The following is a 25,144-nucleotide window of genomic DNA, read 5'->3' on the forward strand; positions in this document are numbered from 1 at the left end:
TGTATTCTCTTCCTACACACCCCTCTCCCTCCCTCACTCCCTCCCTACCTGTCTTCTCTTCCTACACACCCCTCTCCCTCCCTCCCTGTCTCCCTCCCTCCCTGTCTCCTCTTCCTACACCCCCCTCTCCCTCCCTCCCTGTCTTCTCTTCCTACACCTCCCTCTCCCTCCCTCACTCCCTCCCTCCCTGTCCTCTCTTCCTACAACCCCCTCTCCCTTCCTTCCTTCCTTCCTTCCTTCCTGTCTTCTCTTCCTACACCCTCCTCTCTCTCCCTCCCTCCCTTCCTCCCTGTCTTGTCTTCCAACACCCCCCTCTCCCTTCCTGTCTTCTCTTCCTACACCCCCCTCTCCCTCCTTGTCTCCTCTTCCTACACCCCCCTCTCCCTCCCTCCCTCCCTCCCTCCCTGTCTTCTCTTCCTACACCCTACACCCCCCTTTCCCTCCCTGTCTTCTCTTCCTACACCCCCCTCTCCCTTCCTTCCTGTCTTCTCTTCCTACACCCCCTCTCCCTCCTTCCCTCCCTCCCTCCCTCCCTGTCTCCTCTTCCTACACCCCCCTCTCCCTCCCTCCCTCCCTGTCTTCTCTTCCTACACCCCCCTCTCCCTCCCTCCCTCCTTGTCTTCTCTTCCTACACCCCCCTCTCCCTTCCTTCCTTCCTGTCTTCGCTTCCTACACCCCCCTCTCCCTTCCTTCCTTCCTGTCTTCTCTTCCTACACCCCCCTCTCCCTCCCTCCCTCTCTACCTGTCTTCTCTTCCTACACCCCCTCTCCCTCCTTCCCTCCCTCCCTGTATTCCCTTCCTACACCCCCCTCTCCCTCCCTGTCTTCTCTTCCTACACCCCCCCTCTCCCTCCTTCCCTCCCTCCCTCCCTGTATTCCCTTCCTACACCCCCCTCTCCCTCCCTCCCTGTCTTCTTTTCCTACACCCCCCTCTGTGTCCTCTCTTCCTACACCCCCCTCTCCCTTCCTTCCTTCCTGTCTTCTCTTCCTACACTCCCCTCTCCCTCCCTCCCTCTCTACCTGTCTTCTCTTCCTACACCCCCCTCTCCCTCCCTCCCTGTCTTCTTTTCCTACACCCTACACCCCCCTCTCCCTCCCTGTCTTCTCTTCCTACACCCCCCTCTCCCTCCCTCCCTCCCTGTCTTCTGTTCCTACACCCCCCTCTCCCTTCCTTCCTTCGTGTCTTCTCTTCCTACACCCCTCTCCGTCCTTCCCTCCCTCCCTCCCTGTCTTCTTTTCCTACACCCCCTCTCCCTTCCTTCCTTCCTTCCTGTCTTCTCTTCCTACACCCCCTCTCCCTCCCTGTCTTCTCTTTCTACACCCCCCTCTCCCTCCCTCCCTGTCTTCTCTTCCTACACCTCCCTCTCCCTCCCTCACTCCCTCCCTCCCTGTCCTCTCTTCCTACAACCCCCTCTCCCTTCCTTCCTTCCTTCCTTCCTGTCTTCTCTTCCTACACCCTCCTCTCTCTCCCTCCCTCCCTTCCTCCCTGTCTTGTCTTCCAACACCCCCCTCTCCCTTCCTGTCTTCTCTTCCTACACCCCCCTCTCCCTCCTTGTCTCCTCTTCCTACACCCCCCTCTCCCTCCCTCCCTCCCTCCCTGTCTTCTCTTCCTACAACCTCCTCTCACTCCCTCCCTGTCTTCTCTTCCTACACCCTACACCCCCCTTTCCCTCCCTGTCTTCTCTTCCTACACCCCCCTCTCCCTTCCTTCCTGTCTTCTCTTCCTACACCCCCTCTCCCTCCTTCCCTCCCTCCCTCCCTCCCTCCCTCCCTGTCTTCTCTTCCTACACCCCCCTCTCCCTCCCTCCCTCCCTGTCTTCTGTTCCTACACCCCCCTCTCCCTCCCTGCCTCCCTGTCCTCTCTTCCTACACCCCCCTCTCCCTTCCTTCCTTCCTGTCTTCTCTTCCTACACCCCCCTCTCCCTTCCTTCCTTCCTGTCTTCTCTTCCTACACCCCCTCTCCCTCCTTCCCTCCCTCCCTCCCATGCATCATGAAGATGATGCTGAAGAGTTGCAAAAATACTAGCATACCTGTTTCATTGTGGCATTTCAACAATGCCACAGCACCGTAACTAATGGTAACATTGTAACGGTAATGTTGCAGTAACGTCATTACAGTGTTACTAATGAAACATCACAAACATGACGTTGCAGGGACATGCTGTGTTTGTAGTTAACACTTCATCGAGCTGTTGTGAACAGCATATTCTCTTCATATAGTCACAGCATATAGTCACTGCACCTACATCAACACACACACACATCTTAACACAGCTGAGTATGAGGGAGGGTTCTCTGTCATGTATAATGTTTCAGTTTAGAATATATCCCTGCTAATGTTTATCTCTACAGTTTAAAAAGACTCTTAAACAGCCAATAATCTATTTAATCCCAGAGCAAGCATGCATGAAACTGTCTGTGTTTTCAAAGCAACAACACTGCTTATGTCAATGTGAGAAATAAATATGTGGAGGAATTAAAGAACTGTACCCTGGTGTTGAATGATGATCAGTGGATGAATCTGAGTGAACACACTAACCAGTGTGTGGTTTTCACATCTCACACAGCAGACCTGCACGTCAACACAAACGTTTTGTTTTTTCAGGTTCAAGTTAAAGGCTTCTATTTGCCTGAGGGGAAGTTGGGTGTGTCACAGTAGCACCAAAATCCAGCAGTACAAGACAATGCACTAAAAACGAAAAACACACATACACAGTGACACATTACTTTCAGATAAGCTGGCACAACTGGAGAGCCTGAGTGTACCTGAGGGCAGACTTCCTTATTGCACACTGCTGTTAAGCCCAGTTTGGGGGAAAACCTGAACACAAAAGTGACTCCCCTCATTTCCCCACTCCCAAGGATGACCAGTGACACGGCAGGTGAAACAGTAACGCATAACAACATATTGCCATAAAATCCATCATGACCCAGGTCATAACAACCCCCACCTAAGATCAAATATTTCTTCCCGCTCATCTGGGAGCGAGTTCCCAGCTCTCCCTACAGCTTAATTCCACCAAGCATGGCTGTGCAGTGTTACAGATGCACCACATCAGCCAGGGCTGATCATGTCCAGTCTACGTAATGCTTGTGATTCCACCAACAGCACCTTTACATGTCTTAGAAAGGGCTCTCTGTTCTGCTCCACTACAAACACACACAGAGTCTAATTCTGATGAATGTTGTGTCAATGATGTCAGACACAGAAAAAGAGAATCAAGAGAGAATCAATCAATCAGTTTTCAAAATAAAAGACCTTGTGCAGATCTCGTCATAAGGACAGGCAGGAAAAAAAAACGTTTATCTATGTTACTTACTTCTTCATGGTAGAAGCTCAAAAAGCAAGGTAAGGACCAAATCATCAAACTCTGAATAAGTAAACATAAACAGGTGGGCAAAAAGCTCCATTGTGAAACGCTGAAACATCATCACAATTATTGCATCAGTTGAAATCCTCGGACTTTTCATTTTGTGCCACCATCAGATCAAAAGTTGACATTTTTGTTTGGGAGTGAAATGTCTACCACATGATGGTACACACACTCATGTTTCCCAAAGGATGAATCTTACTGACTTTAGTCATCTCCTGACTTTTCTTGTAGCAAAATCCAGATTAACATTCTTGATTTTTACTGAAATATGTCCATGACTATTACATGGATTGTTGTGAAATTTGGTAAAGATATTCATGATCCCCAGAGGTAAAAATATACAAAAATATTTGGTTGTCATTAGTTTGGTTTATGACCAAACATCAAACAAAACTACTGACATTCCCATCAGCCTCAGCTTTGCCACTCTGCAGTGGCAGTTAGCCAATGTTTGCATGCTAACATGCTAAAATAAAATGGTAAACATTATTATCATCAGCATGAAAGCCGTATCATTGAGCATGTTATTTGTCTGTAAGCATTTTGCACAGCCTCACAGAGAGATGAGTTATTTGATTTGTGTTTTTGTCATTTTGTCTGTTTAGTAACTGGCCCCTGGTTTCCTGTCATTTTGCAAAAGTGGCCCCTGGCCAAAGCAAGGTGAGTATGTGGATGTGCCTTTATTTTAAGATCTTGTAGTGTGTGGATGTTCAGTTTAGAAAGTTTCTCCTGATGTGTGTGAGGCCACTAGATTTCAAAATTTAGGATTTTTAATCTTCTGTATTGTGGGGCCGTCAGATCATGTGAGCGGAGTGGAGCAGTGAGAATTTCCGCTCCTCACTCATGGAGCAGTTTGCCCCCCCCCCCCCAAAAAAAAAAGAAAAACGCACCAGGCCGTTCTGCTCATTATCGCTCCGCACTCAACTCAGATATATATATGTATTTGTGTTAAAGCAGCAGGATCATTTACATCAGTTTCACTCAGTTTACATCAGTGAGGATGTTTTAGACGACAACAGACAGCAAACTGAAAATCAACACACACCGAGGAGATGAAGAGGGAGAGACAGCCTTGTACAGTTCATCAACAGGACAGTGTGGATGTCTGTGCAATGGACACACGTCAGACTCGTGAGCGAAATTGGAGTGAGGGGGCTCCATCCAACCCTCACATGCTCTGGGGACCATCTTAATTTCTCTTTTTTCCACCTGTGGTCATCTCTTCTTCCCTCTTTTTTCTCCTGCCCTTTCCTCTGTCTGTCGTCCGTTTGATGAGTCACTCATTCCTAATAAAGGAGACTGAGACATGTTTACTGTAATAACAAATATCTCCTCAAAAGCATTCACATATGCCATTATGGTCATATGATTTGTCACTTGATTTATTTCTATGGAGGGACAGACTGGGAATGAAAAGTGGCCCCATACTGTTTGACTCTGAAGGGCCCACTACAAACACCCAGCAATACACCCCCCCATATACAGTTAGACTGTATATTAAATAAGTTGTAATCCTGTTTAGTGTGGTTGAAGTGAGTTCTTTCCCCCCAAGCCCTCCTCTCCAGACCAGAAGACAGACAGGCTGTAGGAGCTCCATGGAAGTACTGAATGCTCAAACTTATAAACAGCTGATCAGCCGTCAGTGGAGGACTTGACCTCACTTGTTATTATAACTGTCTACTGTCTGTCAAAGTAAAGTTCAGCCCGTTACCCTGAAAACAAAAGACCAGTGCTCTGAAATAACACACTCTGGATGATGAGTTAAGCGTCTGCCAAACTCCATAAGCATTTTGCTCAATTTAACAGTTATAAACATCTACGCTTTCTAAAAGTTTATTAATGATTTCTTATGACCCATAAACAGGTACTTACTTGTTCAGCATTAATTTGATCTGTGATTAATGTGAAACAGACACACACAACAGTTATTCTGGTCCAGAAAGGAAATTTCAAAGGGGGACACCAGCTGTGGCGTTCATGTCATGTGTGTCATGTATTTGGACTTAACATGTTTTCTTGATCTCTGATGACACATTGTGTTCATTGTGTAATTTATTACAGTAAATATATAACAGATTTCTCCTTTAAGAAATACAGTAAGAGAACAAATAATATGTATGTAGTGCAATATGTATTTATGCATGTATGTAGTATGTGTTCACATCGACTTTTTCCTTATAACCCTGAAGCAGCGCTCTGAGTTTGTCAGTTATTTTCAGACTAATGTGACACTTCAGATGACAATAGTTCTGAAGTGTCTAAGAGGCACACATGCTTTCACCTTTTAGTCATGCATACACCCACCGCAGCAGAGTGAACATAAATGACCACAAACAGATTTGAGTCTCGAACTTCCTCCACTGAAATCTTTCCACTAACACTGTTTGAAAAGAGAAGCTAGACCCAAAGCAGCACCAGGATGAATACTAAAATGTTGGGTGTTAACAAAGAGGTCAGAGAGGAAGCACAGCTGGATGTAATGTCTTATGAGACAGAGAGGTCAGTCCTCTCTCTGCGGTTGGTGACTGTGAAAGATGTAAAAGCAGAACAGGCTGTGTGGTGGAGGTGCAGCATGAATCAACAAGGATGCCAATCAACCCACCCTATTTTGACATGTTTATTAAAAGAACAGGCCTCCAGGATTTACTGAGGATGACACAGGAATGCAAAAACTTTCAACAACTTCACTTGTAACTTGTATTTATTTTATTGTACTCATTAAGGTTTTCACTGTTTTATCTTCAGACAGCAACCACAATCCTTTTGCAAAAACAGTAATTTGACAGCAATAAGGCACTTATAAGATGCCTATTAACACTGATATGTGTTAACAAAAGCATAATAAACATCCACCCAGAAAGATCTGCTGACCGTAAACTAGTCGAATGTCTCAGCTAATTGATCTGAAGACGAAGAAAAAACACAGCTACCACAAGTGTGCAACCTTCTTTTCTCTTGTTAGCATTTTCCAGTCCTCCTGGCTGTGGATAATAAGCTGCTACTTCTTCTTATTTTATACTCTTCTTTATTCTCCTGTTAATCTTCATCAAAATAGCCTGACAGTTACATAGTTTCTCATAGTACAGTTCACCCAACTTCACGCAGGATCACAGCAGATAACACTCATACCTGTCCCTACCTGTCCCTACCTGTCCCACTGACAGCAGGTAGGAACTGATTAGACAAGGGGGACACGAAGAAACAGCTAAAATACTACACATGTAAATGTAGAATTAAAATAATAATAATAATAAAGTGCAGAAACAAATATCATATGAAGCATCATATGTAACAGTAAACTTAATTCTGCAAGTCAATAATGTTGTGGCATTATTCCTACTGACATATACTGTATAATGTACACTGTAAACTGCACAAGATAATCACTGTAACTAAATATAAATAACCCAAAAATGTAACATGTACAGTAACCATGGTTAAACCAGCCGCAGGAAACAGAAACAATTTATAACTTTTCAGAAGCAAGGGACATCTGATGATGTAAATAAAACATTTTTTAAGTCGTAGTAATATCCATAAAGACATTATTAGGTACTTGTATTGGTACTCAGTAAAAGCCTCACTGACCTGAACACATATACAACAGTCACACAACAAATGAGTGAAGCCGCTCTGTCCAATTAATAGGGACAAAAAAACAACTATGATGATGGTGCAATTTCTAAAATGATTTCAGAAAAAAAACTTTAGAGGCAATCACATTGACCAAGGGAGCTGTTTTCCTCCTGGTCAGTGTGATTACTCAGGATTTATTCAGCAATATTGCAAAAGACAGAATCAGAAAAACTTTAACTAGCTCTCATTTAAGAACAGATGTATACATGAGCAGAAGTATGAGTCTGTAAAAAGCGCCGTTCTTTAACTAATAATTGTCCTAACAAGGTTGTTTATGAGCGATATAGCTTTTAAACTGAGGGAAAGTGTTAACAATGAAAAATTGCTGAGCTGTATGTTTGTAATATCACCAAACAAAAATAATGACGAAGCAACTACAGACACTTTGAATACTTTTTACTGTTACCTGTTTTGTCTTGGTGATTTTGCAGCTCAGATCACTGATTAGAAAGTTTATCATCATTTATCACAGACAATCTTAAATCATTTTACATTGGTTTGGTCAAAAACTTCAGTGATGTCCACGTCTCTGTCATCATAGGACAGTGTCAGACAGACTTCATCATGTTTAAATCTGCTGTATGGAGTTTTATTGTTTAATGTGCAGTTTTCATGTTAGAATAAAGCATTAAGACCACATTTAGTCGATCAGTAATTTTCTGACATCATTCTTCTTCTCCTGCTTTATTTCCAGCAACAATGCTGCTTTTTGCTGTAATGTATTTTGTATATTTTCCACAGCTCATAATTACAACAACTTGATGATTTTGACTTAAGTAAGTGGCGATCGCTTCATTTCATGTGGAAGAAGAGTCAAATGACGCAACAAATGCCCCTTTTATAGAGTCACAGAGTCTGAAGACGAAAGCCTGGATTAACAAAGTGAGTTGATAACCACCATTGTGAAACCTATTATCTCTGATTGCAGTTTTAGGCTTTGTCAATCCAGATCATGCAGAGAAAGCCTGGCTGTGTTGAGCTTTGTAGTACAGCCCTCTTATCAGGCTGTGTTCTAATCCAGTGTAAACTTTGTCTTAAAGTCACTACAAGTTTTTTTCAGAGAAGTCTACACTATGAAAAATGTGCTGACCCTGAGCCAACAAACTACTGTACATAAGAGGTTAGTGGTTAGTGCAGGTTGAAACCCAAGTGACCAGGAAAGAACATGTCTTCCTCTGCAAGCTTATTAAAATGTTTTCACCCTTCCTTCCGCCTTAATTCCCTCTTTCCTGACCTACTAGACAACCCTCTGCATCAGTGTTATTTCTGTAATGGAACAAACCAAAGGTCATTTCAGGCTCACACACAGGCGTCTCTGTCCCGTTTCCTTCCCAACAGATTTAGCAAAAGTCCACACATTCACACAAAGTACAGATACTTGTGAAAAAAGTATCAATGTAAAAGTATCATCAACATTTTTTACTGAAGTAAAACTGAAAAAGTTCAGGCTCTGAAATGTTCTCTAAATATAAAAGTCTTGTTCTCATCTTGTTCAGTCTTTTATGTCCTTTTTATCTTATGTCCTGTTATGTCTTATATTGTTTTTGTCTTCTTAGGTCTCGTTATGTGATGTTGGTCTTGTTGTGTATCATTACATTTTTTCCTTCTTCTTATGTCATTTTCGTTTTGTTATGTTGTATTCATCTCGCGACACCTTTTACCTCAGTTTTCGGCTTGTTATCTTGTAATGTTGTAATGTTTTTTTTCATTATGCTTTTTATGCCATTTTCGTTTTATGACATCTTGTTAAATTGTTTTATTCCTGTTACGTCTTTTACGTTGTTTTTGCCTTTTGTTTTTTATGTTGTTTTCTTCTTGTTACATCTTTTAATGTTTTTTTTACATTGTTTTTCGCCTTCTTGTTAAGATGTATTTGTCCTGTTACATCTTGTTTCACCTTTTTACATAGCATTTGTCTTTTGTTTTTTACATTATTTTCTTGCAATGCACCAATTTCAATTTTCTTGGCCACGTCCAATTTCCATTTCTTTAAAGGGTCTGACCTGCTGATTCCGATTTTGGTTAATTCTGATTTTCAGTTTAAGAAATATAATTGACAGCATTCACAAACATTGTTGCAACTTTTCTTGTAAAACTAAATTGGACGTTTTTCATAAAACACTGACTATTAAATAAGTTAGACATTTTCTCCTTAACTGTTCCAGGTTACAGCCAGGCCCTATTATATTACTATAGTAATATTATGTACTAGAGGGAACGCAATCTCACACGATTTCGTGGGACGTGATTTCACATGATTTCCTGTGGAAGCAGATGTAAACAAAATGGAGACAGACACGGTGCAACAGTTTGTGTGAGAATATGTTTGAGGAGATGCATCAACACAGGTCGTTTATTCTTCAGCCAGAACAGGAAGTGAGATTTTAACTGTTCCTCTGTGAACAGCAGTCTGCTGCTAGCTAACATTAGCATTATGAGCTAGACAGTTTACAGCTGTTTGGGGACACCATCAGCTGCTCTGTCTTGCTGAAGACTGTCTGTCTTTTGTTTATCCTGCTCTTGGAATTTATTTCTAACACCGACTTCATGCAATCATGTGTCTGGGTGTGTGATTTGTGATGCTGACTGGCCGGTCACACTGAAAACTGGCTGATTGGTGCATCCCCAGTATATTTTTCTTCTTACGTTTTTTTTTTAAAAAACTCTTTTTTTAAAATAATGTTACGTCTTTCATGTGTTTTTGTCTTGCCTTAAAATTTAAGTAACAAGCTTGTTTAGAAAATTTAAGGAGTATAAAGTTCAGATATTTGTGCTAGGGATTAAAAGTAAAAAGTAAATGTCAGAAAAAAATGAAATATTTAATCAAGTACAGTATGAAATTATTTGTACTTAGTTAATTCCTACTGCATCATCATCAGAGAAAGCTGACTAAACTCCAGAACACTTTTAGCTCCACTGCTAGTAGGAATCCACCTGCTCCACTGAGTCAGTTTGGGTGGAATGAAATGTAACGAGTTCACAATCCAGTCCGACATGAAGCGAGGGAACCTCACCAACATGAGACTGTAAAGGTCATACTGTCATTCCTCCAAGCAGCTGATACTGTGTGTACGGGTATATTCAAGTATTGACTTATTTCCTATAACCTCTCTGTCTCTCTGTACTGTACTGATAATCACAAGAGGCAGAAAGATGAAGGCAGTTTATCTCAAGATGGTGTGATAACTGGAATTTTAATGATAAAGGGTGAAATAATTGAAACACCTGCAGAACATAGCTGTGGTGTCATGACCTGATAGTGTTCTTGGACTGACAGACACTGTTCTCACACAAGTTAGAAGCTTCTTGTGTCTCTGGTTCTGCAGCCATACAGAGAGAATGTATGCCTATAATCTTGCTGTAATGTTCCAACAGTTGGCATGTGCCTTACCCACATGGGGCACATGGGGGGGTAACTTTAAAAGTGCATTTAGAAACAATTACTAAAATATAGTTAAGTATCACAGTATTTTAAGTAATATAAGTAATTCTGCTTTGCACTTTGTTTGCAATTCTGCTACAAACATCTTGTAAAACACTACACTCTGTTTCTGACAACAGACACTTTGTTCAAGAATGAAACCACATCCTACATGAAGCGGTTAAAAACTGCTGTGTTTGATCTAAAACACTTCCAACAGATCTATTTTTATAATGATACAGACGGTGTTTGATATTTTCAGAGATATTGTTAGAGTAAAGTATATGAATACATTGACAAATTGCTTCACACTGAAGAAAATAACTGTTTCTCTCCACACTGTAAAATCAGTAGTAAATCCATGCATTTCCAAAGGAAGCATGTTATACTGAAAATCAGAACAGAATATTCTAAACAGAATTTATTTGGCTACATAAGCACAGCGATTTATATATTTATTTTTATGGAGACAAAAACAAGGCATGAATTAAGAATACCATCAGCATCATCTCTGGCTATATGACTTCATTCACATGTGGACCAATCAAAAAACATGTAAAATGTCAGAGGGGAGCATGCAGAACATTGTCTCAAACATTAAATGCTGGTTACCAAAAGTAGTGTAGTATTTTGAAAGAGAGACCTCTTAAAGGGCAAAGAAGTGACATCATGTCAGATTTCTGTGTCTAATGTACAGAAGTGTGCGTCAGTGTTTAGTACATTTTCAGCCTCACACTTTCTGCAAATTGCTGCGCAGATCTGGCCTGAAGTTTTGCTTCTTGAGTGACAGGTTTCATCAGCTGTGTGCTATTTTTGATGGTTAGTATATTTACATGATAGCTGTGTGTAGACTTCTGATGGAATCAATCACTTTACAGAAGACAGAATTTACTTTGGAGTGTAGTGTTTCGTTTTCACAAAGTGGAGTTTTAACAAAGGTTAACTTTTTCAGTTTTGTGTTTAGAGTTTTGAGAAATTGAATTTTAGTTTCAGAAGCGTGTTTAAAATGACTGAGAAAAACTGTAAATGTTCCTTTAAACTAGATGTTCTTTGAAGACGGCTGAAAGCAGAACTGTCACTTTGATGTTGTTCCTCTTTTCTGATGTAACGAACAGATAACTTTGAAATTTCATGATAATGAGCTGACTGAGATTAGCTGATTTCACTGAGACCAGGGTGGAGTTGTGAGATTGTTGTGGGTCATTGTGGTATTTCATTCTTTTTATTCTGTAACTGTCATAGAATACAGTTACCTTTTTTGTATCCTAATTATGTAATCTGTTACTCCCCAAGCATATATTTAACTGCTGTGCACCATATTTACTTTACTTGTCTTACTTGAAACAGAATCACAAGCCTTTGAAAACCCCTGAGTGTCCTCCCACATTAATGTCAAAATAAGTTCTGATGAGTCAGCAGAATTAGAGGCTACATGGTGCAACTTTATTTTTTCTTTCACAGTTTCTTATTTGCTTGACACACAGGGCTAAACTGACAGTTGCAGACCAAGATGACTCATTATGGATGAAAAATGATTTGTGCAACATTCACACAACATTAAAAAACATGCAACAAAAGCAGAACAGCATAACTTGTGGTTTTTTTCAAATCAATCACATGCAAAATTAAGCTGTCCATATGACCTGGTTTAACCTTGATGTGTGCTATGTCCCTATTTTTTGATAGACACACATTCTGTGTGTGTGAGCAGGTCATAAATTCTCTTTCACACATGGAATGACTGCTTACTATTTAGAAACTTGCAGGAGTTTCCCAGACAAGCATCCGTTTCATAAATACGCACGCAGATTCTCTTAGCTGTGAGGAAGTGTGTTTGTTGTTTTTAATAGTCATCCTGCCTAAAAACCCGCCAGGCGTTGCACAACCCACCTGATTAAACAAAGCTTTGATGGCAGGAACCCCAAGGGGATCCCTGAGACGCAGCTATAACATCAGCACGATTATAAAACCCAGCGCACACCACTGCCCATCGCTGTGACACAGGTTATTACAGGAGGTATCCACAATTTTCACAAATTTTGTTTGTTTTTCACACCTGCCTTGGTGCCAATAGTAGACTATTTCTTGCTTTTTCTTTTTGGATCCCGACTGAAGTCGTCACCAAACATGACCTCCCACCATGTACCCAGAGATGGAAGATATGAAGCACCTATTTTCTTCATGGAAAGAGAATGATAACTTCTACACCCCACTCTCTTTCCCCAAAATCAACTCTTGCTGTTTTCTCTGCTACTGTACTGAGGATGGGCTTCCATTATTCCCTCTAATAAACGCCTCTGCCATCACCAGAGGAAACGCCGTCTGATGTGCTGGACGGACAGTGCACACAAATAAGAGGCTTTTGTCAGAGGCAGCGGCAGGTTAGATAGTTGTGTGTCAGTTTTACACAGTGTTGCAACTGTGTACCGTATTATTATGCAAGTGATCTTTTCTTGAAAATCTGGATGGCTGCTGTTTGGAAAAAAAACTGTGTTTTAGTATGATGTATTTAAGGCCTTGTGCTTTAACAAAACCCTTTTTGTTTGAATCTACATAGCTGTCAAATATCCTTTATCACAGACCATGTGTATATAAGTGTGCCACATTATTATGTGGTTATTATGAGGTCCTGTTCAACTTTGACCGTGGGCAAGAAAAGTGACCTGACCAAAGAGGAAAAGAGTCAAATTGTCAAGAGTCTGGGGAAGGGGGGATTTACAAATGATATAGCCAAGAAATTGCAGCGTGATCACCAAACCATAAAAATATATGTCCAAAATAGTCAGGATGGGAGAAAACCCAGAGTAGAAAAAGCTTGTCGAACATTATCAAGCTGAGAACTGTCAAGAATCAAACGAGAGGTTGCTAAAAGAACCTAAGCTACCAGTAAGGGCATTTTTGAAGCTATGGGGCTTGATGATGTACTCGGGTCTACTTGATGTAGGACGTTAAGAAGAGTGACAAAGGTCCAAAAGGCAAGACCTCCACTGAAGAAAATACATCGCGAAAAATGATTGGAATGAGCTTAACAATACATGAAAGCCGACTTCTCCAAAGTTACGTTGACCGATGAGTGCCAGGCAACCCTAGATGAACCAGATAGGTGGGCATCTGTTTGGATTTCAAGTGGCCATGCTGCTCCACCTCAACATCAAGAAGGTGTTATGTTCTGAGTGGCCATTGTTGATGATGAACTTGTTGGTCTTTTCTGGGATCAGGATGGTGTTAAAGTGAATTCTGAGGTGTACTGCACTTTCCTCAAGTCAAACTTTTTTCCATGGCGGAAAAGGCAATCAGTTAAAGTGAAGAAGACGCTAGTGTTCATGCATGACAATGCAGCGTCACATGCCTCACGTTATTCCCAAGACTGGTTGGCACCTCAATGCTTTAAAGACGATCGCCTCATGAACTGGCCTGCCTGCTCACCCGATCTCAACCCGATTGAAACCTTGTGGTCAATAATAAAGAAGATAATTTACAGTGATGGCACGCAATACAGCTCAAAAGACCAGCTTTGGAAAGCCACACAAGGTGCAGCACACAGTGTCAGCAGAGAAGATCAGAAACTAAATCAGTTGACCAGTGACTTCTGACCCTTTGGAAGTTATATTGGACGTTAGAAAAATGTTTCAAATGTTTCACAGTATAAACTGTTGTTTTTGTTGAAGTTTGAATACAGTTGAGGAAATATTATTTTCAAGCAATAAAAGTGTTTAAAAAGGTACCTAGTTTTTTATTTTTCATAAGTTATATTCTCTTATCACCAACTTGCAGAATAATGTGGCACATTCATTTCTGCAGATTCTGCATTCATTTAAAAATACAGCCTACAATACTTTGATAAGCATATTAACTACATATTTGAAGAAATATATTCACTATCTGACTTCTTAATACATTTGAAAATGACTGTTAACATAGTTTTTAAAATATTCACAAAAATGTAACTTGCATAATAATTTGGCACACAGTGTAATTGTGCACAGATGGACCATCGAGTCCTGTGCTGTAATTTTTTGGTGTTTTGATATGTTGATTGTGTGTCCTACACTGCTGGGCTTTACTGTGTTATTGTATTGATCATCACATAAGGCCAGTAAGCAGGACTTTATCAGTTAAAGGATCAGGAAGACGGCTGGCGAACATGTTTGTTAGCTGGGCTGCTGAGTGATCAAGACCCAGCTCAGAGCCAATTCACCACAAGAGGTTAAATCACTACTCTTTCACACTCTCATACAAATACACTCATAAACTCATACATGCTGTTTCATTATCAAACAGAGCATAATGCCAGTTTTTAAACAATTCATAAAGCAATATTTATAAAATAAATATTTCCCCAGAACAGCATCAAATATATTATACCTGTATTTCAGTTTTGCTTAGACCTTAAACGTTTGTAACCACACATTAATCAAATGCACTAAATGTACAAACACATTAGCTTTCTGACTATAGTCATGTGGTTCAAGAATGAAACATCTTGCAGTTATTGGGAAAACACTTCTACTGAACATGCAGAACACACCTGAAATTGGGAACAAACACACACAAACACACACGTGAGAAAACTCCTACACTACACCGATCAGGTAAAGCTCAGCTGAGCTCAGCTCTCACCTCTTCTGTGAGAACCTGGAGGCCGTGAGAGTCAGAAGTAGAGGAAGACTGAGAGGAGGACGAGGAGACCAACAAAGAAAAGGACGAGGAAAGAAAACAGAGACGTATTCCCGACAACATTAAAGGCACTTCTGTGCAACACATCACAAATCATATCCTGAAGATGAGGGAGTCTGAGCAGTCAGAGCCACTGAGTCTCTGCACAGTAGCACCCATAATATGGACATTGGACAGTTGGACAGGTATGTCTTCAACTTTCTACACATGTCTTCACACTGTAAATCTGTAAATGTAGTCCTACAGCAGTAGGTCTGTGTTCACGAGTGAAAGAAAAATAGGTAGCTTGTAATACTGATGTAACAGTTTTGATGTGAATGTGTTTGTGTGTTTGTAAAAAGAACAGAACTACTAACATTTCTCAACTTTCATTTCTCAAAGAACTGTCAGACGACCTCCTGAGGTTGGAGGGGAACATTTGCCTGTGAACAGGAACTGGACAAATTATGAGCAACCAAGTCACGAGGTCACTGTCATTATTTTTGACACTTTACAATAATGTATGGATCAGTGTACTCAGATTCTACTGTTTGTGTATTTTGTTGTTGTACAGTAAAAACCTGCAGTGCAAAAACATTTTTTGTATGAAGCAGTTTGTGTTCATTGAAATGTGAGCAGATTTTCTGTCCTGGAAGAATCCTTCACAGGTGAAAAAGATAAAAATGTATACAAAGCAGTGAAGACAGCAGTGTTTTGTATAAAGTACATCAGTGTGTTGTTGCTGCTTTGACAGAGTCACTCACATGGTGTGTGTGAACCCTTTTGTTGCAAAAAAAAAAAAAAAATCGACACAGAAACTGAGCATTGTGTCTTATTAGGCTTGACTGTAGAGTTTTGACACAGTCAACCAAATTCTACAACAAGTGTGTAAGCAATGGGTAAAAACTGTAAGCTTATTATCTCAGTGTACATTTATTATAGACAGTGGATTTTACAAAGTGTATGTGACAGCTGATATTAAGTCTCAATGTTGATGTTGTGACGGAGAAAAACTTGTTTCTGAGGGTCTGCAGGGTTGAAAAGTTAGTAGTAGTAGTTGAAAGTATAGGATTAAGATGGTGACTGCATTTAAAAAAAAAAAAAAACACCATGGAGACGACCAAATGACGGGTTAAAGCCTTGATCACTCCATTTATTTTATTTTATATGAATGACTGGCTCCTGACAGTATCCTGAAAAGGTTTCAATCTCATATCTCTAACTCAAATAATTCCATTCCTGTAGTAAAAGAATATATCTTATTTAAGAAGGGAAAAAGTACAGGACTCTGGCGTATGTGTCATAATAACAGTCAAAAGATATTAAAGCTCAATCAGAATACCTCAGTTGCTCGTCCTTCTTTATTTAGCTTGATAAGTTATGATGTAAAAAGCTTTGTGGTATTTTTTTGTTACCATAACGGATGTACATTGTTTCCATGTTTGAAAGGAAGTAACACACTGATATGATATCATAGGAAGCAGACAGATAAGAAACGTGTCACCTGTCAGTTAAGTCTGTAGGTCATGATCATCCAGCCTGATCTCTGCTGCTGAGCCCAGTGGTAAATGAATCATGAACATGAGAGATGGACTGCTGTAGAACTGGTCAGCTGACCCACTGACTGCACAACACAATAATTATCAACATCTTAATCACTTCTAACTCTTCATGGAAAATGAACACACCAGTTTTTATATCTTCTTTGTTTTAGTTGAATGGATCTTGAAAAGTAGTTATGAAATGGACCACAGACATTTTTACTTTTTAGTCTAATACAGACCAGCACCAGCTCTGGCTGTTTAGCAGCAGCTTATCTCTTGTATTACTGAACTGAGTCAGCTGATGAACATGTTTTGAAGAAACTAATTGAGGTCTTTGCCTGTTTAAACGCAAAAGATAAGAAAACTGTATCACTGTTTAGCGGTTAGGAGCCCAGATGCTCTGATCAATCATGTGGATGATCATGTCATGTTTTTGCCCATCAAAGATCAGCGCTGTTACACAGAAAAACTTTAAGATATTAAAGGTCCTTTCATTTGTCCTCCACCACACATGGACAAACCTGACATATACAACTGACTTACTAAATCTTCATGTTTTTTAGGCATTGATCACATTTTGCATTGTTAAGACGTTAATTTTGCTGTTTTGGTGCTGTTGAACCAAAGTTTAGTTACACCATCAATAAGACTGTGTCTGTAGATCAAAGTGAATCAGGAAACAATCGGCACACATATCATTTACTCAGTGACATTATTAACAAACCTGTGATGAAATCTTTGTCACAGATAAACTTAGTCATAAAGACAGGCTGGTTACAGGCGTGGTTGTGGGACATAATGTATGGCTGATGTAATCCATTTGGCAAACTCACATTTTACTGTAACTGCAGTGAGCTGATCTTAAACAAAATTGAATATCGCCATCTAGTGGTTCACTGGGTCTGGACAAAGGAGGTTTGTGTTCACACTGGTTCTTTATAAACAAATTAAACTAAACTTAACAACAAACGTAAAACACTTAGAGAAGCGATGATTACCACAATGTATGTCCATGTGCTTCACATGTTTGGACCCGAGTTATTTTTTTAATTTAAAAAAGTAAAATTCTCTGATTTCAGCTTCTTGGATGTGAATATGTTCTTGTTTTTTTACTCTCTGACTGTAAACTGAATATTTCTGACATGTGGACAAAACAAGACATTTGAGGACGTCATCTTGGACTTTGATCAACATTTTCTGACATATGGACCAAACAACTAATCAATAAATGGAGAAAATCATTGACCAATTAATCAATGATGAAAATAATCATAAGTTTCAGCCATAGAGCACTGTATTAGGTTAGACAACTTCACCATCTTTTATACTGAAGTAATTCAAAAGTAACAGAAATTAATCAAGTTACATTACTTTATATTGTGATACTTGGATTACATTACTTGCTACAGATTTTAACAAATAATTGGTAACTGGATCAGAATCCATGTTTAAAGTAACCCTCTGAACGCTGGCTACAATCCACTTGTTTCAGTCACTGTTTGTTAGAGAACTGGTGAAATAAAGAGAGTTGAAACTCAACAAGCCTTCATCAGGGAAAATACCTGCACTCACAGGCAGATGAACAGCCAACATCTGTAAAAGATCCCTCTGTGACCGTGGTAACATTTATGTACATCACCTATACAGATCAGGAAAGTCTCTGACCAACAAGTACATTCAAATATCATAAATCTCAAATTTGCCTCAAGTGGCCTCACAATCTGTACAGCATACGACACGATTTGAAAAACTCCCCAAAGACAAAATGGTAGAAACCTCATGAGGATCGACAGAGGATGGATCACTCTCACAGGACAGACAGACATGCAAGAGATCCTACACTCTAAAACTGTAGTACAAGCACTGGTGGTACACAGGTTCTCTCTAGTGGTACACAGAGGAATGTCAGAATTTAAAATTGAAATACATAAAACAGATCACTGAAATGTAATTTAAAATAAGTTTTTTCTTTCTTATATTTTTGTTTCAGCATCAGCCTGCTGCATGATCACAATCCTCATCCATCCAAGTCATCCATGAACACCAGGAGTTATGAGCCAAACTGTGGCGGCAAGACAGGAAGTGGAGGTAAAATGAAACACTGAAAATGAACCTTTCAGAAACACTGCAGTTGTGGCTCCTGCACAATATTTCAAGCAGCTGTGTTCAAACAGGTAGCTGCCAGTAAACTAGAAGGAATACTGTGGAAAAGGTGAGAAACACTGTAATAGATGATTTGCGTACAGAACAGACCAACAGGGTGGAAGTAACAACTACAAGTACTCAATTTACTGTAATTAAGTAGTTTTCAGGGTAGTTTTATGAGTACATTTTCAAGTCTGCATTTTGAATTAATATTCAAACCTTTCATCTGCATTTTTGTAGCCTGATCTGATCTGATTACAAACAGGTCAATGAAAACCAGGACATATGGATGAACAAAAACAAAAACAAAACAAAACAAAACAAAAAAACGCTTGTAGCTTTGTAGTAGGTATGTTAACAATTAATCATTAATTGATTATCTGCTGTTCGGAATTTAACTAATTAAAATGTAATAATCAATATTTAACTAACCCTAACCTCATTTATTATGGAAACTTACAATTACAGAAAAATACAAAAAAAAAGGAAAAAAAAATTTAAAAAAAGTTTTTGTGTTATAAAATATTAATGATTAATCCATTTATTAATTGTTAGTGTTTACAACTATCAGTTAAGGAGGTTGGGAGTAACTTAGACAGAGGATTTGACTGAATGCTTCTATTGATAATCCATTGAACATAAACAGTTAAAATTAAGTAATACTCTATAATACTCTTTTGACAAGAATACTTCTACTTAAGTATTCTTCTAACACCAGTACTTTTACTTGTGACATAATAATATTTTAGTAATATAGAGAATTGTACAGATATTCAGTACTCTTTGCACCACTGCACCAACATAGTAAAATTTGAACAATGAAGATGATAAAACTATTCATAGATTATAAACACAGAAGAAGAATTGATCCAGGAAAACATCAAGCAGCTTCCAGGTCCAGCCATCAGATCAGCAGATAGATTTAATTCCAGCTTTTGAACAGAGACTAAAAATCACACATTCACTCTCATGCAGTAATCTATTGTTTAATACGTTTATGTAAAAAGATCTTTAGAAAAAAAAGCGCCTTGCTTTTCTGTCATTATGTGGAGTTTGCTGCCCTCTACTGGATGATGTGGATGTGACAACTGTACTCTACAAACATGATACAAGCTGCAGATCAACCAAGAGTAGAAGGTAAATTAGGTGTGTTTTTGAGCAATCTATTTTGTGATATGGATCTATATTTTTTTTATTTACCACTGTGTATTGTTGTTTCATGTCTCTACTCGATATCACAGTGTGTGGTCTGGAGTAATACAATCTGAACAAACTGTCAGAAGATGGTAGATGTGCCCAAACTGTAGTGAGTTTTTAAATCCAGTTTCACTCTCCTTGCACCTTTGATTCAGTTCCAAATCTTACACTGTGTTCCTGATGAACTTTAGCCCTGACACAGACCCCTGGTCACTGATGTCTCCGTCTTACAGCTCAACCACCTGGCTTTTGTTCTTTATTCAGTTTTCCACAAGATATTAGCAACAGTCACTACTGTCACTATGTTTTTATTCTATTTTATGGACTTATTAATTTAATAGTACTTATCTTTTAATGAATCTGTTCTGCTATTTTCTGTATTTTGTTTTATTACTTTTGATTATACCTATTATACAAATGAGCTTTTGTTTTATTTATGTGAAGCACACTGAATTTTCTCTGTGTATAAAATTGTTTAATGCAAGAAAACTCAAGTTTAGAGAATATTAAAATATATATACTCATTTTTACAATAAATTTAGATTTATACATAATTATTTGTTATAATTATAAATATCTGTAAGAATATAATAATCAAAAAATATTCAGTGTCTCATATAGGTTAATAAGAATTATATTTTACAAGTCTTTCCACATCTGTTTCCTGATTCACAAATTTGCTGCTTTTATCTCTTTTAAATCTTCTTAAAGTGATAGTTCACCCAAACATGAAATTTCACTCAATAGCTCCTCATTCCTGTGCTGATGTGAGGATGACAGTTGACATTTAAGCTAAAAACATGGTGTAAATGGCAGGGCCGTGCAGAGACCTTTGGAGGGGCAGGTGCTCAAAGTTAAAAGGGGGCCACGAATTTGCTCCATGGTGCTGGTTCATAATCTGCCCTTTATTATTTGTAGTGCTAATAATAAAGTAAAAAAAGAATTAAATGATATAGAAATCATGTATTTAAATGTATTTGTGTTTTTATTCAGTTTTGACTATCCGCTTTGCGCAAGACAGCAAGGTTATAAAAGTTATATATTTTATATTTATGCATATTATATTGAATTTGTGTGTATATATACAAATGTTAGGAACAAGTACTGATATGTTTAAATGAGAGGTTGAGAAAATCACAATTCAAATTCTTCTAATTATTATTGTTACTGTTGTTGTATTTATACTGTAATAGTCCAAAATTATGTGAATATGCATGTACATTGCATAGTTTTAGTGAAGTAACAGCCTCATTGCCTCTAGAAACAGAGGAAAAACACTGCAACTCACTCGACAGTAAAATGATACAGATCTCTGATGCACTTTGCTCATGACAAAAGAAACATATAGAAACAAAAAGAGGCCTGACATACTTTTTCCCCTCAGTACGCTGTGTGTGGTTAACCAGCGGCTATAACTTATGAGAGGTGTGTGTAGAGTGAGACACACACACACACACACACACACACACGCTCTTTGTCTGTCTGTAATTATCACCATAGTTATGTAATGTAATAATAATGATAATAGTAATGATAATGGTAATAATATTAAAAACTTCAAACTTATACAGTGCTGTATGTACATATATTAGATCATTATACACTGTACAGTATAATACACAACTACGCTCTGTAGTCTGACTCAATGTCCCGCCTACAGCAGCACATCTGATTGGTTAGAAGTGAGACAGAGCTGCAGCGATGAGCAGAGAGGAGCTGTGTAGAAGTGAAGACAGCTGATATCACCAAAGTTTCAATGAACATCACAGTTTTATGATCTGTTTCTTTGGTGATAGCAGAGTTACATCAGTGAAAAAAGTTATGGTCTGGATTTCACTCAAGGTGATGTGACGTCGCTCTTCACAGAGATGCGCTGCATACAGCCGCATTTGTCCTCTTTTCACTGTAACTCTGCATTGAGATTTCAGATATTATAACTTATACAAAAGTAACAGTGACAGTAAAACTATGATGCTCACATGTGGTCCGCGGATCACACGCGTGCCGAACTGTAGAGGGCGATCCGTTGCTTAGCAGCGCTTAGCTACAGGGCACATCTGGGCAGTGAGGGCACGTCTACGTGGATCATGTGACCAACCGAGGGTAGATCTGAATTATTATTATTTTGTTTTATTTATTATTTTGGGCCACACAGACAGACTTTTACACACACACTTACAAAAAACAAACAAACAAACAAAAAAACACTTTGACAAAAGGGCACTTTGGGCATCAAGGGTCAAAGGGGCAGGTGCTCCAGCACCCTCCCCCCCCCCCTCTGCACGTGCCTGGTAAATGGTGTCTTTTTGGGTCAAATTTTACAGACACTTGGATTACACCACACGAGCAGTATGGAGACAGTGCGGTTTTGTTGTGTTCTTTTTTTACATTTTAAAACTGGTCAGCATTCACTTCAGTTGTACTGGATTTGGCTGCAAATTGGTTTTCTGCTAAAGCTCTGGGAGAGTTTTGTGAACTTGAGATCTTCACCCATCCTCACATCAGCACAGGGGTGAACAGATACTGAGTGAAATTTCATTTTTGGGTGAACTATCCCTTTAAATTCCATAGTTTTGGAGTTTTAGACCGTTGTTTGCACTAAACAAGTAAAAGGAAGACATCTATGGGGCCCTGTAAGTAAGTAAGTTAAAAAATTGCTAAATTCATAATCTAATAAATAATACTTTGTTGTTGTTGTTAATGTCATTTTGTATAAAGCTTCTCCTTTAAGCTCTTGCTAAAAAGTACCAAAAAGTTTTTAATATCTTTTCCTCCACTAACAATTATTTGATGAATAATTAAATTATATTTTTAAATTCTTTTTTATTTTTAATGTCTTAATTCTCTCACTTGAGTTTCAGTGCAACTCTGCTGACACAGCATCTCAGTGTGTGGTTTTCACTTCTGCTGAATGTCTTGCTGTCTTCTTGGTGACCATTGGGTGTGACATACCCAGTATGTTTGAACGTAACACCTCCTCTTATATAGTGTTTATGGGCTTTTCTCATATAGATGGTGCACATTTAAGCCCCGCCCACACAATCTTATACTTTTAGGAACTTAAAAAAAGGAAGAAAAGTGAAAACAAGAAGAAGGAAGAGCTGTTTCATTTCAAACTGGCTTTTAGTGCACTGCATGCTGGGTAAAACTAACCACAACATCTATAAAAGCAAAAACTATGACTCATCAAGTACTGCTTGCCGCTTTAAACAAACCAGAAAGTGCTGCGTCCTTATCTGCTTATATGGGAAAAAAACTGCTGAGGTGTCCAGTCTGTTCTGTTCTTCCAACTTTTTTCTATTGTTTTGCTCAATTTGCATTTGGCGCCACAGGTCAGTTTCCAAGTATACAGCTCAGATCTGATCGACAACAAGTCTGTGAGCTGCAGGGACAGTGTTTAAGCTCGCCTTGTAAACATCAAAGAGAGGAAAAAGCAGAAGTAAAACCAAAAGCAAATTCAAAATTCTCCTCATGATTAATGTCAGCACTCCTGTTGGGTGCATTGAGATCACTCAGACTGATATTTGGCACCCAGAATGAAAAAAACAAGCAACTAAACTGAACTTTGCACCTTTGTGTGCTGGTACAGTGCGTCAAGTCCACTGACAGCTACACACACAGAAACACACAGCCGATCCTGCAGGTCAGCATTTCCTCTTAAATACAAAAATGTGCACCAGCTGTGCATTTTTGCATATACAACACAAACAGCTGTCATAAACAAGACAGATGTGTCAAACTAGGAATTTCATGCAGTTTGTTCTTACCAGCGTTGCGATCTGCAGCAGGAACTTTTGAACAGGACAGAGGAATGTGTGTCCATTTAAACATTGTAGGAGTGGCTTCTGCAAAAAAGAGGAGGGAATTCTTTTACATAATGTCACTTATGCCTTTAGAGATTTCAGGGAAAGTTTGTCAGAGAGAAAATATAGGGGAGTTTTTTTCTCTCTTAGATCAGCACTCGTGCTGATGTTAACCACTGCCTGCCTGCATGAAACTCCTGTAAACAATTACATACAGGAACCTCACACCACTACACACACACATATAGTTATTTTATTTTACCTTTATTTAAATAGGCAAGTCAAGAAAAAGAAAAAGAAGAAGAAGAAATTCTTATTTACAATGGAAGCCTGGCAAAAGGTATGAGTGTTTTGAGGAAAAGGGGACAGAGACTAAAGAGGGTATCAAAAGATAAAAGACAGCATCACACATACAACACTATATTACATAAAAGACAAACAGTATAGAAAACAGCCCCAGGCAAGTGCTAACAGACAGCAGCATCAGGTAGTACAGCAACAACAAAGTAGCGCACACATGCAGCAAGACAGACAATGCAATTTATTAACAACAAGAAACAAAACAAAGCAAAGCAACAAATAAACAGGCAAGCAACAAATGACAAAACAGACTGACAGTGTATTAACAGTAGCAGCAAAAGAACAAGGAGTGTTCAGTGAGCAGCACAAAGTAGCCGACAAACAAAAGTTAAATAGTTACTGAGTCAAGAAACAGTTGCCTTCATCAGTGAGAATGTCCAAAATACAGTTTTTTAAAAACTGACTTGGGAATGAAATTTTCCAGTTTTAACGTTTTTTGCATGTTGTTACAGTCCTTGGCTGCAGCAGCCTGTAATGACCACTGTCCAAGTATGATGAGCACAACGAGTCTTACAGGCAACGGATTTAGTTTGCAACGCAACACAAGTAAGGAGGAGACAGTCCAAGGATGGTTTTGTGTATAAGCATAAACCAGTTAATTATGTCAGGCGTGCAGAGATAAAGTTAACAGAGGAGCTGAAGGTGCAGTGGTGTGTTTTGAATGGGGCATCTGTAGCAAACCAGAGAGTTTTGCATCAGAGTTTTACAGCGGAGCAGATAGAGAATATCAAGCTCCTGGAGCAAGCCTTTGCAAGCTGACCTGTAAAAAACCATCACCATAATCTATAATAAGGATGATGGCCATTTGAACAAGAGTTAACTTAGCAGTGGAGTGAGAAAGACAGAGTTCTGTCAAGCCAGATACCAAGATATTTATATTCAGTGACTTGGTCTAGAACAGTCCCATCAATAGAAGACATATTTTGTGATGGGAGGGGCCCTAAACCCCTCCTACCAAACCACATGACTTTAGTCTTGGTAATGTTCAACAGGAGGTTTAGACCAGAAA

General features: G+C 39.2%; 1 protein-coding gene and 1 long non-coding RNA gene across 2 annotated transcripts in view; both read right to left on the minus strand.

The window, feature by feature from the left end:
* Positions 1-23,805, minus strand: part of LOC146330676 (uncharacterized) — a 44,471-nt gene extending 20,666 nt beyond the window's left edge. The window contains exon 1 of the mRNA XM_084716211.1: positions 23,740-23,805. Within this exon, the coding sequence (XP_084572337.1) occupies positions 23,740-23,803 (64 nt within the window). The 5' untranslated portion in view covers positions 23,804-23,805. The remainder of the gene's footprint in view (positions 1-23,739) is intronic.
* The window catches only part of LOC146330677 (uncharacterized), a 215,788-nt gene that overhangs the window by 20,666 nt on the left and 169,978 nt on the right, over positions 1-25,144 (minus strand). The window lies entirely within an intron of this gene.

Source organism: Lutjanus erythropterus, chromosome 3 (genome assembly GCF_056507025.1).
Source record: "Lutjanus erythropterus isolate fLutEry1 chromosome 3, fLutEry1.hap2, whole genome shotgun sequence".
NCBI lineage: Eukaryota > Metazoa > Chordata > Actinopteri > Lutjaniformes > Lutjanidae > Lutjanus > Lutjanus erythropterus.